General features: G+C 34.7%; 1 protein-coding gene across 4 annotated transcripts; it reads right to left on the reverse strand.

Moving 5' to 3' along the window:
* Window positions 1-210: 210 nt before the first annotated feature.
* On the reverse strand, window positions 211-4,707 carry LOC132045466 (uncharacterized). 4 transcript variants are annotated; one of them, XR_009412423.1, is made up of 9 exons: window positions 4,528-4,707; window positions 3,300-3,394; window positions 3,181-3,202; window positions 2,981-3,086; window positions 2,555-2,662; window positions 2,341-2,454; window positions 1,517-1,603; window positions 901-1,413; window positions 211-545 (listed from the first exon to the last, which is right to left on the reverse strand). XR_009412423.1 is itself a non-coding variant. In XM_059436060.1 (7 exons), the coding sequence occupies exons 1-6, from the start codon at window positions 4,563-4,565 to the stop codon at window positions 2,353-2,355; spliced, it is 471 nt and encodes a 156-aa protein (XP_059292043.1). In that variant the 5' UTR covers window positions 4,566-4,707; the 3' UTR covers window positions 211-556; window positions 2,341-2,352. The 4 variants fall into 4 exon arrangements, 2 of the variants coding, with proteins under 2 accessions (XP_059292043.1, XP_059292042.1); XR_009412424.1 differs by lacking the exon at window positions 901-1,413; XM_059436060.1 differs by lacking the exons at window positions 901-1,413; window positions 1,517-1,603 and having other exon boundaries at window positions 211-556.
* Window positions 4,708-12,588: the final 7,881 nt, after the last annotated feature.

The following is a 12,588-nucleotide window of genomic DNA, read 5'->3' on the forward strand; positions in this document are numbered from 1 at the left end:
TTATAAGCCCTCTGAATACCTGCCTGATCACGCGAGGAGCAACTTTATGGCTCATCCAAGCTGCTAGGCTTCCACAAGAAGCATCAAGATTTCAATACCTTGTCTTAGAAAGTGCAATTTTGTACAATTAAACATAAGCTTCCAGTTACTGAAACATATGATTGTATCTGGTACTCTTTTCTTTGAAAGCAGTACTAAGTGGTTTCCTCATCTGATAATATCTAAGTATACTAAAACAAGAATAATTTTCTGAACTATTACAGCTTTAGATGTTTCTGAAACAATGATATCACCAGATGTTTTCTTTACTACGTACATCAACCAAACAAATGAGATCAGATACTGATCCCCCTTTGGCAACATAGTTAAAGTACACCAAGTGCAATGCAGGGAATTAGGTTTAATATGATTACTTTGTTGTAAGTTCCCAAAGAATAAGTCCTCTAAACAACAAAGCAGTAGTTCCAAAGTCCAAATTTTCATCATTGAGATCTATAAAAGCATATGATCGTTGGATTTCTGGTAGGACAAGATGCTGCTTCAACCTGTAATAAAGCTGGATAAGAAATGGCTTCAACTATAGGAAGTATGGGGATACAATCAAATAAGAGAAGATATAGACTCCACATTATGACACCTGTTAATTAAACAAGTGAAATCCAATCCACGAAATAAATTTGATCTATGGACAACGTCGTTGTGATGAAGGTCGTAATGCCAGAGGAATCATTCCTGCAAGGCAATAGTCAAATATTCGCGGTAGTTTCTGCTGCCCTATTAAGGAATAATTATTTCATAATTTATCTTTTTTCTTTTTGGTGATAAAATATCTAAATAGATTTCTTCATTCACCAAATAGATCTTGTACTTCCATATTAGCTATCTGGTTAGATTTCTAACCTCTCTTCAAATATTCACTACCTGTCTCTGCACAGAACTGCCATGCAGTCAACAGATTTTGCTTAATCCTACTTCAACTCCCCTTCTGGTAAATTGCCGTCTCTAAAGTTGTAAGGATCTCCACGTCTATTTCATCTTAAGAAATGTATACAAGAGAAAGAACAACCCTATGTTATCTGAAGCAATTAAGAGGTTAAGTGATAGCCTCAATTTCTGTCCTGGATTAAGTTGCTCGGGCTCTCCAGAAATGCTGCCGCACCCGTGTCGGATCCTCCAAAAAAACACTATTTTTGGAGGATCCGACACGCACCCGTCAAACTAGAATGCATAGAGTCTTTGACAGTTACTTCATTCTGAGGACCAAAGCAGAAATATTAAATTTACTCTCATGGGGCTGAAATGGTAGGAAGTAATCAAGAGGCATAAGTAGGTCATTGATCATGGTTATCATTTGTAAACTTGCAACGAAGAAACTGGCCTAGTGGTCAATGAATTGGAGACAGGGACTCAAATCTGAAATGTAAACAGAGACAAAAACACTACGTGATTTCTTCCCATTTGACTAAGCTTGCACGACCAGAAAAAAAAAGAGATTATCATAAACAAACTTTGAAACCTGATTTTTCTCTGAAAACGAATAGCAATCTCACAAGTACGTATTATTGCGAAAAATAGCCCAAAGGAAAACAACACCAACATCCATCTGCAATGGTTTTAGCATCAAAACAAGTATGTGGACAACTGTGGTTTTTAAAGTTAAGGGTACGTGAACATAAAAATTATAGTAATCAGAGAAGTTATACAAGCCAATTTTCAAAAAAAGGACTGTAACACCCTCATACAGCTGAACATCGACATGATTTGGCCTTTGTTTAAGAGTGATCATTTCAATACGGATGGCGGTAGAAAATTTATGTGTTCTAGGATGGTCATTTCAGTTAGGAAAATGCCATTTAAGATGGAATAGTAATTTGATGGCAATGTGGCTTTTTTATAAAAACCTGATTACAAATAAGAAGGTAAAATACTTGGAATGGCGAAACAAAGCCACCTCAAACTTAAAAGTGTTATGCAAATCACAAACTAGAAGATATTTGACAAGGGTGAGGACAGTGTATAAGAACATGTCTCATTATAAGTAAAATTAAGTTGAGGCCCATGGTGATGGTGTAGTGTTTGACACATCAAAAACAGAGAAACCCTCTACTATGCTTTATAACTTGAATTCCCATAAGCCAAAAGTGCCAACTCGAACCCTTTCCTATGTAACTAATGACCCAACAAAAAGAAATAAATAAACATACATTTTAGTGGTAGTTTTGTGAATGAATTAGGAGTAGTTTTCAGTATTGGCGTGAAAAGTTAATAAATTCCATAGGGAACATGAGACATACTAATGGAGAAGTGATAAATTGTTAAGGAATTTGGAGCATTAGTTACCTGGAAGGAGATTCAAAGTTGGGAGAGGATGAGAGCAAGGTCATGGTCAGACATGTTAACATCAATACATGTTCCCAAGGAAGAAGAAAGTCTCGCAGCTAATTGATGCTTACACTGGAAAACACATACACATACACGGAAGGGAATGTTAGTACAAGGGTATGATTTTGATATCCGAGAAAGAGGCCGCCGGGTTGAAGGAATGTTAACTTACACAAAGCTGCTCCCCTCTGTTTACAATGTCATAGAAGAAGGAATAACAACCACAATAATCTGAGGCAAAGCATAAATATTCCTCCTTCCTCTTTGACTCTCCTACAACCTGCAATAGTCAAAAGGGGGTTAATTATCATACACCCACAGACAAACACCATGGTAACCAATACTCCCACTGTCCCAATTTACGTGATACACTTTGCTTTTTAGTTTGTACAAGAAAAATTGATCCATTTATATATTTAGAAATAATTTAACTTAAAACTTTCACTTTTACCCTTAATGAAAAGATTTAAAGCTAGACAAATATCTATGACTTATTTTAGACTACAAATTTCAAAAGTTTTTCTTATACACCGTGCCTAGTCAAAACTATATCACATAAATAGGGACGGAGGGAGTACTAATATTGTAAAAGTTGGACCTGAAAGATGGAACAGCCACTGGGCTCACCCAACATCCTCTTGACACCTCTTTGATCAACTATTCTCGTTGCTCGCTCCAAATTTTTCCCAAACAACAAATGCAATCTACACCAATGGAATCATTAATTCTAGTAATAACCAACAACACAAATTGGACATTTATTTGGGAAGAAAAGAGAGCATTCATTTTTATACTGACATGGAGAGTTGCTCATCGCTCACTGAAAACCAAAAATAGGAAGAAAATGAAGTACACACAGTGGAGATATAAAACCCAAAATATGATTGATTAATTTTAGATGAAGAAGAGAGAGAGACCTGAATGAGTTGATTGCATATCTTTCCACACTTTCTCCGCAACTAATGCACTAGCAGTAATAGTGCTCATTCTCAAAACCCAAAAGCAAAGGAGCCTGGGTGAGTGGAGAAGGAACTCAAAACACCAACAAGCATAACGATACAAAGGGTTTATTTCACTCTATTTTACTTTACGGAAAAGGGCAAAATATACCCCTGCACTATTCGGGGTATAAAAGGGTTCTTTTACACGAAGGATAATATATACTCCGGGTTATCTTTAAGGGCCCAGGATATATCTTTTAGGAATTTATTAAGGTTTACGAAGCGATAAATATAAATACCAAAGTACCAATAAAACATTGACAAATAATTCCCAAGATAACTTATCCCAATTTCTTATCCCTTATTTGGTTAGTAATCATGGGATAAGTTATCTCGGTACCGGCACCTCATCAAAACTACCGCTTTACCACTAAAATTCTTTCCTCCAACTTATCACCGCGTGCTACGGTGGAATAAGTTATCCCATGAGGATAAGTTATCTCGGGATAAGGAAGCATCAAAGCCTTTCTTTTTTAGAAATTATCCAATGTATATACTAACATCAACCAAAAAAACAACAAAACAATTGTAAAGAAATTAAAAAATTCAACATACCAAAACGACCAAATAAAACATAACTCTCTAATAACTAATCCAAATTTTAAAAAAAAAGATAACTTATCCCAACATATATTAATCTCAGTAATTAACATAACTTATCCCAAAAGATAAGTAAAATAGTCATATTCGAAATCGGAATAATAATTAATTTATTTTTGAACCAAACGGGACCGACGAGTTACTATTATACTTTATCATACGAACTCCTACGAAAAATTTCAAAGCAATATACCTGAACTACCGAAGAAAAGTTCATGACCAAGGTGGACATCTAATTCTAACCACATGGCTTCACGAATCACACTAAAACGAAAATTTGATGAGGTGAATGTCATAATAACTTAATGAAATACTTGTTTAAATGGCATGGCGCCTCATCACCACTAACCCATTTTACCTGCGGAAAACATACTTCGTGGGACTCAAAAGATTTACCTAATCATAAAACAAAATTTTCTTCCCTTCCACCACCATTACCGCCACTAATATTGGCGTAAAGTGTCACGAGACATGAACAGCCACAAGAATATACTTGAAGGATCATAAGTAAAATTCCCCATAAACCGACGAAATCGAGACTAACCTGTTATTTTGGAGGTGTATTTGTACAAATTCTACCATGATTTTTTTTTTGTGGCTAGTTGTCGAATTGAGTTCATCCGTCGGAAATTATAGAAATTCTTGGACAATATTTCTGGGAGCTATCCGTCGGAAAGCATGTCGCATCAAGATTTTTGTTGTAGCTTGTTTATCGTAAATTCTTATTTCTTTAAGATCATGAAATGCTAGCTTCTTTCATAGATTACTTGATTGATTCTCAATAATCATAAAGAAATATTAAGAACACAATGATGGCCATAATATATCAAGGATACGACCGTGCACGCCTAAAGAAACATAATTTTATGGAAAAGATGATGCACACGTGTCAACCAAAAACAACAAACAATTGTAAAGAAATAAAAAATAAAAATTCAAAAGCGGCAGAGAGTTAGGAGGTCTACCAAATTGTCACGTATATACCCAATTTTTTCGCCCCCGTCGTATTTCAAAATACGGGCGTGACGTAGTGGACAATGCCCCTCAGCAAAATCCGGGTACCCAAACACTTCCTACAACTTTAATCATAATATCAAACGCATCCGCAAAGTGAACATATAACCTCAAAATGTCAAATTCCTTAATGTTCGTAAAGGCTCGTGTTTCGTAAATTGGAATATATACAAATTTCGGAAAAAAAAATTTCGTTCAGATCGTGGTTAGTTTCCTTTGTTTTACGGACTATCCAATGGTTAATAACCTCGCACTCGAATAAAATACGTAACAAAGGCCACATGGGGTAACAATTAAAGCATCATATATACATACATGAAACATTTGTCCTCGATTTATGACTACTGTTGAGTAATTATATGCATAAAATCATTATCATAAATCCAAAAGATAAGTAAAATAGTCATATTCGAAATCGGAATAATAATTATTAGTTTTTGTTTCATGGTTTGAAAGAAAGGTTATCGAATTCACATAAAAGGGCGTTGCGGGACCCACGGACTGGAGTATAGACCCGATACCGTGTGAGAATGGATATCGCCTATGAAAAACATACTCATTCTATATCATACGAACTCTACGAAAATTTCAAAGCAATCCGAGCTTTTAACAAGAATATGATCCTAAAAGTTATGAGCGTTTGAACTTTTGGAATCGCTAAAGAATAAGCTTTAAAACCAAAAATCACTTTCATGAAATCTTTACAAATTATGAATTCCAAGGATATAAGGATCAATGTTATGGCATATGAGCACAAGAATACCAAGGAAACACGTGCGAATCATGAACTAGAAGCTCTAGATGGTGGCATTGCGAGAATAGAGAGTTTCTGAGGCTCGTATCTTACCCTTAGCCTACTTTAACTAAGGCATGACAAAAAAAAAAGTTACTTTACATACCTCAAACGCCCTCCAAAATGATCCAACTCAAGCTAAATCCCACCTATGATTCGGGCTGCCCACGATCTATAAACAAGCCATAAAATGCCAAACATTAGCTAAAGACTTTTTGGGCATTAAATTCCAATTTCGCCCTTAGTTCTACGTACCCCACAATTTGGGCGCATTTTCACCCCGTAAATAGGCTACCCCGAGAATTCAACTCGGCCAAAACAATCAACAACAACAACAATAACCAACCTAGCAACATCAACAACCAATCCGGAAAGCAATACAACAACAATAGCTTTCTTTTCCATTATTCAACAACTTACATAAATTCGGTTCGACGAAATATATATACCTTCAAGCCAAACTCGACGCTTATACATCCACATACTAACCCGAACCCATACCAACAATATTTAAAGACATCCTAAGCAATTCATACAACATTTCCAACAATCCATAAATTTTCCCAAGATACCCGAAAACAGCCCCTAAATCGAGACACCCCTTTTTCATGCTCCTCATTTCCAAACCATGATTTGTATCCACAATTATTCTAACAATGCTATCTCATCCATATACCAATTACATTAAATATACAATAGCCTCCAAATCAGTCCGCAACATTTACAACATCAATTTGAGTCAATAAACATTCATTTCCAACATAAAATTCATAGCGACGACGATTAAAACATTAAGCGACGTTCATTCGTTCATTGTCATATAATGTGACCCATTTCGACCGACTACACTACACATAAACGCACCAAACTGTACATATATACCGGTGGTTTGGTTTGGTTTGAAAACCCGATGGATCCTATTGGTTTGGTTTGGTTTTAGCTAAAAAATTCAAACCAACCCGACATTACATTTATAAAATTTTATTTGAACACATGAAATATATTATTTATAATGTAATTTATAAATGTTTCTTTAACTTTTTCATAGTTTTTTGTCTGGAATTAGAATTTTTGAATGGTTTAATAAGTTTTATAGCTCAATGATAATTCAAATAAAACTATTCTTTAGTTTTATATTAGTTTAGAAAGTGAAAATATATAACTTAATTTTATTTTTTTCTTTAATATCTAGTCATGTAATTAATACTTCAATGTGGAATTATTTTAGCATGACTTAGTACTTTAAGTGCGTTTAAAACCCTAGTTTTAAACATAAATAGTCAGGGATAATAATTTTAGCAATTTCTTATCCGCGGAAGAACGTTTGGTTAGTAATCATGGGATAAGTTATCCCAAAAGTGAAAAAGACTTCTTTCAAGGATAACTTGATATTCCTCAGACGTGGGTTTTCTTGCCTAGGGGTGGAATAAGTTATTTGTTTAGGGATCAACCCTTAGAATTCTTGGAATAATTAGAAATTATCCAATGTATAATTTTACAACATACAAAACGATCAATAAAAAATAAAATAAACACTTAAAGATTTCAACTTATCCCAACGTAATTAACTGTATTTGAAATATGGATAACATCAGTAAAATGGCCATAATTTGTTTTTGAACCAAGACGACCCTGAAAGATTACCCATTTTCATACAGCCTTATAACACCATTTTATTTTATGCAATTAATTTTTTCGAATTGAATATTTTAGTACAATTCATCTCTCATCACGCAATTTTTCTTAATAAATATCTTAATTAGATAGTCGTAAAGCACTTAGGTCTAGGACTAATATATTTAGTAAACAAAGCTCCATAAAATGCCAAACATACAAGTTATATGTTTTGTATGAAATCTTCTTTAGGAAACACCGACAAAACTCGAGCAACCCGAAAAAGGAGGTTGAAAAAACTGACTTTTGTTGGTTTGGTTTGGTGTATAGATTTAAAAACCCGATACCAACAATATTGGTTTGGTTTGGTCTTTCCCAAAAAAATCCGAGACACCCTTTTTCATGCTCTCATTTCCAAACCACGATTTGTATCCACAATTATTCTAACAATGTCCATCCATATACCAATTACATTAAATATACAATAGCCTCCAAATAGGATGATTTTTCAATTTTTCTTCAGCTTACAATGCTCATAATAAATTAATAGGAATTGATTCCTCATAAATTAAACCTCAAGCACCACTTACACAATTCACTTCCAACATTCCATATTTCATGATTTTCCTCCAATATAACATGCTACAACAAGCATACAACCCTTCGAACACAAAAACAAGATCAAAACTTACCTTTCTTTCTTCAATTTCCAAATAGCCTAGTGGTTTCCCAAAATGAAAAATAATGGGTTGATTTCCAACGATGCTTCCACGCTACTTAGGGACCTCAAAATAATGGGTTTACATCAACAAAATAATTTTAGAAGAGCTAAAAAATGGAGGTGATTTTCTTGGTCACGTCGAGAGCTCCTCAATGGAGTTTTCACTTTGCTCTATTTTTTCTAAGTGTGGAAATATAATTGAAGACTTGTGGTCACCTTTTAACTAATATATGAAGTGCATTGTTGTCCCTTGGCCCACATTAATGAGTTGGATCACTTAAAAGATGACACAAAATTGTGTGGGGTCCCTCTCCCACTATACACGGCCAACATGGAAAAAAGTGGATGATTTTCAACTTCCAATTTTATCACTTTTGGTCCCAAATTTTCCTAATTGTTCCATACCAATAAATTCATGCACAACTTATATCTCAAAATAAAATCAAAGGTCAAGAATCCCGACTTTGTATCCCGAAATAGTTTTATCCTTAACTTATCATAATTAGTCCGGATTGTTCCAATGTACAAAAATACGGGTTCTAACTCAAAAATCTTGCACAGCACGCGGATATTAGTGGCGGTTATGGTGGCAATGGTGGTAGAGGGGAAGAAAATTTTAGTGGTTAAAGAGGGGAGGAGTAAAATGGGTTAGTGGTGATGAGGTGGCATGCCACGTGGCATCCACCTCATCAAATGTTAGTGCCACATAGAATTAGATGTCCACCTTAGTCAACTTTAACGGTAGAAGGGTATATTTGTGCCCAAAGTATAACGCTAGGGGTATAATTGAACCCAAAGTATAACGAGGGGTATATTTGGCCCTTCTCCAATAGTACAGGGGTATATCTGGCCTTTTTCCGTTTCTTTATTATATACTCGCTCTATCCCAATTTATGTGGCACTTTTCGCTACCGAGATTCAAACTGTATAAACTTTAATCAATATTTTAAGATGTATTTTTTCACCCAATTGATATGAGAACTTATAGTACTTTTAATGTTAAAATATTGAGTTAATATAAACCAATTAACTTCAAAATTTAGTTAAATTGACTCTCGAAAAGCGAAAAGTGTCGCATAAACATTATACCCCTCTCCCTTACCCTTTTTTTTTTTTTTTAATTATAAGGAAGGAGATCAAGAAGGTTATTTTTTCTTCTTCAAATTAACACTTGCTCTAATAAATTACTCCCTCAAATTCACAATAAGTGGTGTCTTTAGCATGGGCATACCCCATTTGTAACGGCAGGAGTATATATACACTACTTTTTTAACGAGGGGTATATCTGCTCTAAATCGCAAAGTTGAAGGGTATATTTTCACCTTTACTAAGCGGGAGTACCTAGTAGCTTATAATTTTTTAGATAAAAAACAACATTACAAAATATAGCAAAGTTAAAGATGCGCAAAATCAAACTAATGACCAGATTAGGACTTATAGAATGTCCAAACTTGGTACTACAATGAGAATAATTAAAATTTGATAAGCACCTAAAAACTAGACTAAGACTTGTAAAACTAAGATGGGAAAAGTTGGCTCTCAGAAGGGTCGTGGGTGTGCCTCACTGGCTACCGTGCTCGTTTGGGAGCTGCCCACGCCGCGACACGCAGGCCCCTTTCCAAGCTCCAATTTTGTTCTTTTCCGCATTGCTTCCAAATGTGAACTTCATCTATGGTAACCATCATCATCTTCTTCTAGCAGTCTAAACTCTCAAATAGGGACATTGTAACTTATCACTGTTGAAAATTTTCCTTCCTTTTGAATCAATTCCACAAAATAATGTACTGTAACATCTCCATGATAAAAAGCATAATTAGGCAAGTGATCAGCTAACTGATTGCCCTCTCATGATGTGCAAAACTTGGACATTAGCACTTTCAATAATTTCCAGTAGCTCTGTCACAACCAGAACCATGGCAGGGCGGACAGAGTGAATCAAATCTACATGAACATATAAACTTACGACGTGTATAAAATAACATGAGATAAATTTCATATTATAAGATCTTTTAAAAATTACTAGTTGTGAACGTTTCCTTTAAGTTCAAAACATTGTGACATGAAAATAAACAGGAGTAATGTATGCATAACTTGAACAACTTAGTCTATGAAACCTCTAAGATATAATCATGAGCAGCAAAAATTATTGGGATAAGGCCTCGTTATACCCAAAATAGATAGAAATACCAAATGGAGAAATACGTCCCGAACATCGAGTGGGGCTCACGCAATAGCTGAAGAATGCGGGAAAGCCTAACGTGGAGTCCTGTCGCCCTAAGTATCTGAACTTGCATCGCAAAATGCAGCGCCCTGACAAAAGGGACGTGAGTACTACATAATAGTACTCATATAATAATGCATAACCGAATGAAATAACAAAAGAGGATACATGAAAAAAGGCAATCTATATCAATAGGAATAAGATATTAAGAGATCAGTAACTTTGACATCAGAGTTTCATTTTGTTCTGTAAATATCTTTGATTATTTTTAATAAAATCCAACAGCATCAGGCAGATTGGTTTTGCTTAAAAAAAAAAACATTGACATCAGAATATGCTTAGCATGAACATCATTAAACATAAGATATTTCTTTGTCGGAGTTATTTAGTAACCGACAACCACAATATGAGCACATGGAATCCGATCTTGGCTCTATTGGCTACACCATCCCACCATACATAAGATTTGCAAGCAATTAGATCCATATCAAAAATCCTCTTTGGGGTAACATAAGGGAATCGACTGAACAAACGGTACGACCCTTGTCCTACGCCGACATACGTAATTTCGGGAGCTTTTCACGTAACGAACGCCTTCTTGGCTAACAAATAGTACTCCCACACATTTAGGTGATAAAGATGGCTCATTGGCCCATAAATACATTTCATACTTTATTATTCTATGAATCATAGTGTAAGTGCGTAGACCATAAAATCATCATATTACTACCTCTGAAGAAGGATCATAAACTTATTATTAATCTTATTATTGTTGTGGAACAATGAAGCTCATGGAATAGAAGGTAATGAGAATTTAAGGATAACATGAGAGATTCATGATATTCGGAATGTAATAGCATGAAAGGTACATGACTTTTTAATTTAATCCAAACCTACTAGCAAGCTGCTAGTGGTATTTTATTCATAAAAATTCAAAGTTAAATATAGTGCAAAATCCAGAAAATAGAAAAGAGCAATTAACTTATCCAAAGGAAAGACACTACTAAAAAAATAGGGAAAATCGACCAAAAATTTTTTACCACACTTTTTGGTCGAAATAAAATTGACCACACGAGGTCAAAATTTTCAAAATTTAATTTTTTTTTGGATTTCGACCTCACGCGGTCGATATTTAAACATGAAATAAAATTTCGACCACATGAGGTCGAAACCATTTTTTGTACAAATAATAAACTTGAAAAATTTAAGAATAAACTTATGGTGACAAAAAAGTCTCCTAATTAGAAATGGTGACAAGTTTGACCAGCCAAGGTCAAACTTGTCTTAAAAATGTGATTAACTTAAGTTGGGACTGAATTATAATTTTTAAAACTTATAATCTTTTACAAAATACACAAAAGCCCACACACATTATACAAAAACTTCTTCTAATCCACTCCCCCCCCCCCACCCCCCCGACCCCAATACTTCATTTTAGTTTTAAAAAAAAAAAGGGCGCTCTCGTGTAAAAAATCGGCAACCACCCCCACCATTGCTGCTGCTGCTCGTTTCTCTTCAAAATCACTGTTCTTTATCGTTGTTTCTGCTGCTCGTTTCTCTCTCTCTCTCTTTCTCCATTGCTGCTGCTTCTCTATTCATTCTCAGGTAAACTTTTTGTTTCACTTGGTTCAAAAGTTAGGGTTTCGAAATCAGAGTGTGAAAATGATGATTTTGGTTAGAGAAGATGAAGAAGAGCATGGGTTTGTCTTGAATGTTGTTTGTTTTATTGTAGTTTCGTGTATTTGTTGCACTTGTTGGAGTTTGTGAGTTTGTAAATAGTAGTTGTGATTGTGAAATTATGGCTTTTGATGCTGTTTTTATTCTTCTTCTCCTTGTTGTTTCGAAAAAAAAGGCATGCAATTTTGTTGATGTTTTCCAACAACTGGTTACCTGTTGCAGCAAATTCAGCACTTGTTTGACAGTTGCAAACATATGCTGAGGTTAAAAAACCCCTATTTGGTGTATTTTGTTTAAGTTGTGAGTGAGATTTGTGATGGTTGTGTGTTTGCAGTGAAATATAGATGTTTTGTAGTTAAATTTAGATGTTTTTGTTGTTGTTGTTGTTGTTGTTGTTGATGTTGCAGCAAATTCAGCACTTGTTTGATAGTTGCAAACATCTACTGAGGTTGCATGGTTAAAAATCCCCTATTTGGTGTATTTTGTTTAAGTTGTGAGTGGAATTTGTGATGTTTGTGTGTTTGTAGTGAAATGTAGATGTTTTGTAGTTAAATTTAGATGTTTT

Source organism: Lycium ferocissimum, unplaced genomic scaffold, assembly GCF_029784015.1.
Source record: "Lycium ferocissimum isolate CSIRO_LF1 unplaced genomic scaffold, AGI_CSIRO_Lferr_CH_V1 ctg6729, whole genome shotgun sequence".
NCBI classification, from domain to species: domain Eukaryota; kingdom Viridiplantae; phylum Streptophyta; class Magnoliopsida; order Solanales; family Solanaceae; genus Lycium; species Lycium ferocissimum.

Excerpts from the sequence above, each read along its gene's own strand:
- LOC132045466 (XM_059436060.1), bottom strand. The coding sequence starts at position 4,565 with ATGGTAGAATTTGTACAAATACACCTCCAAAATAACAG. Across the intron at positions 3,395-4,527 it reads ATACACCTCCAAAATAACAG|GCTCCTTTGCTTTTGGGTTT; the intron begins GTTAGTCTCGAT and ends CCACTCACCCAG. Across the intron at positions 2,455-2,554 it reads ACAGAGGGGAGCAGCTTTGT|TGTAAGCATCAATTAGCTGC; the intron begins GTAAGTTAACAT and ends TGTGTTTTCCAG.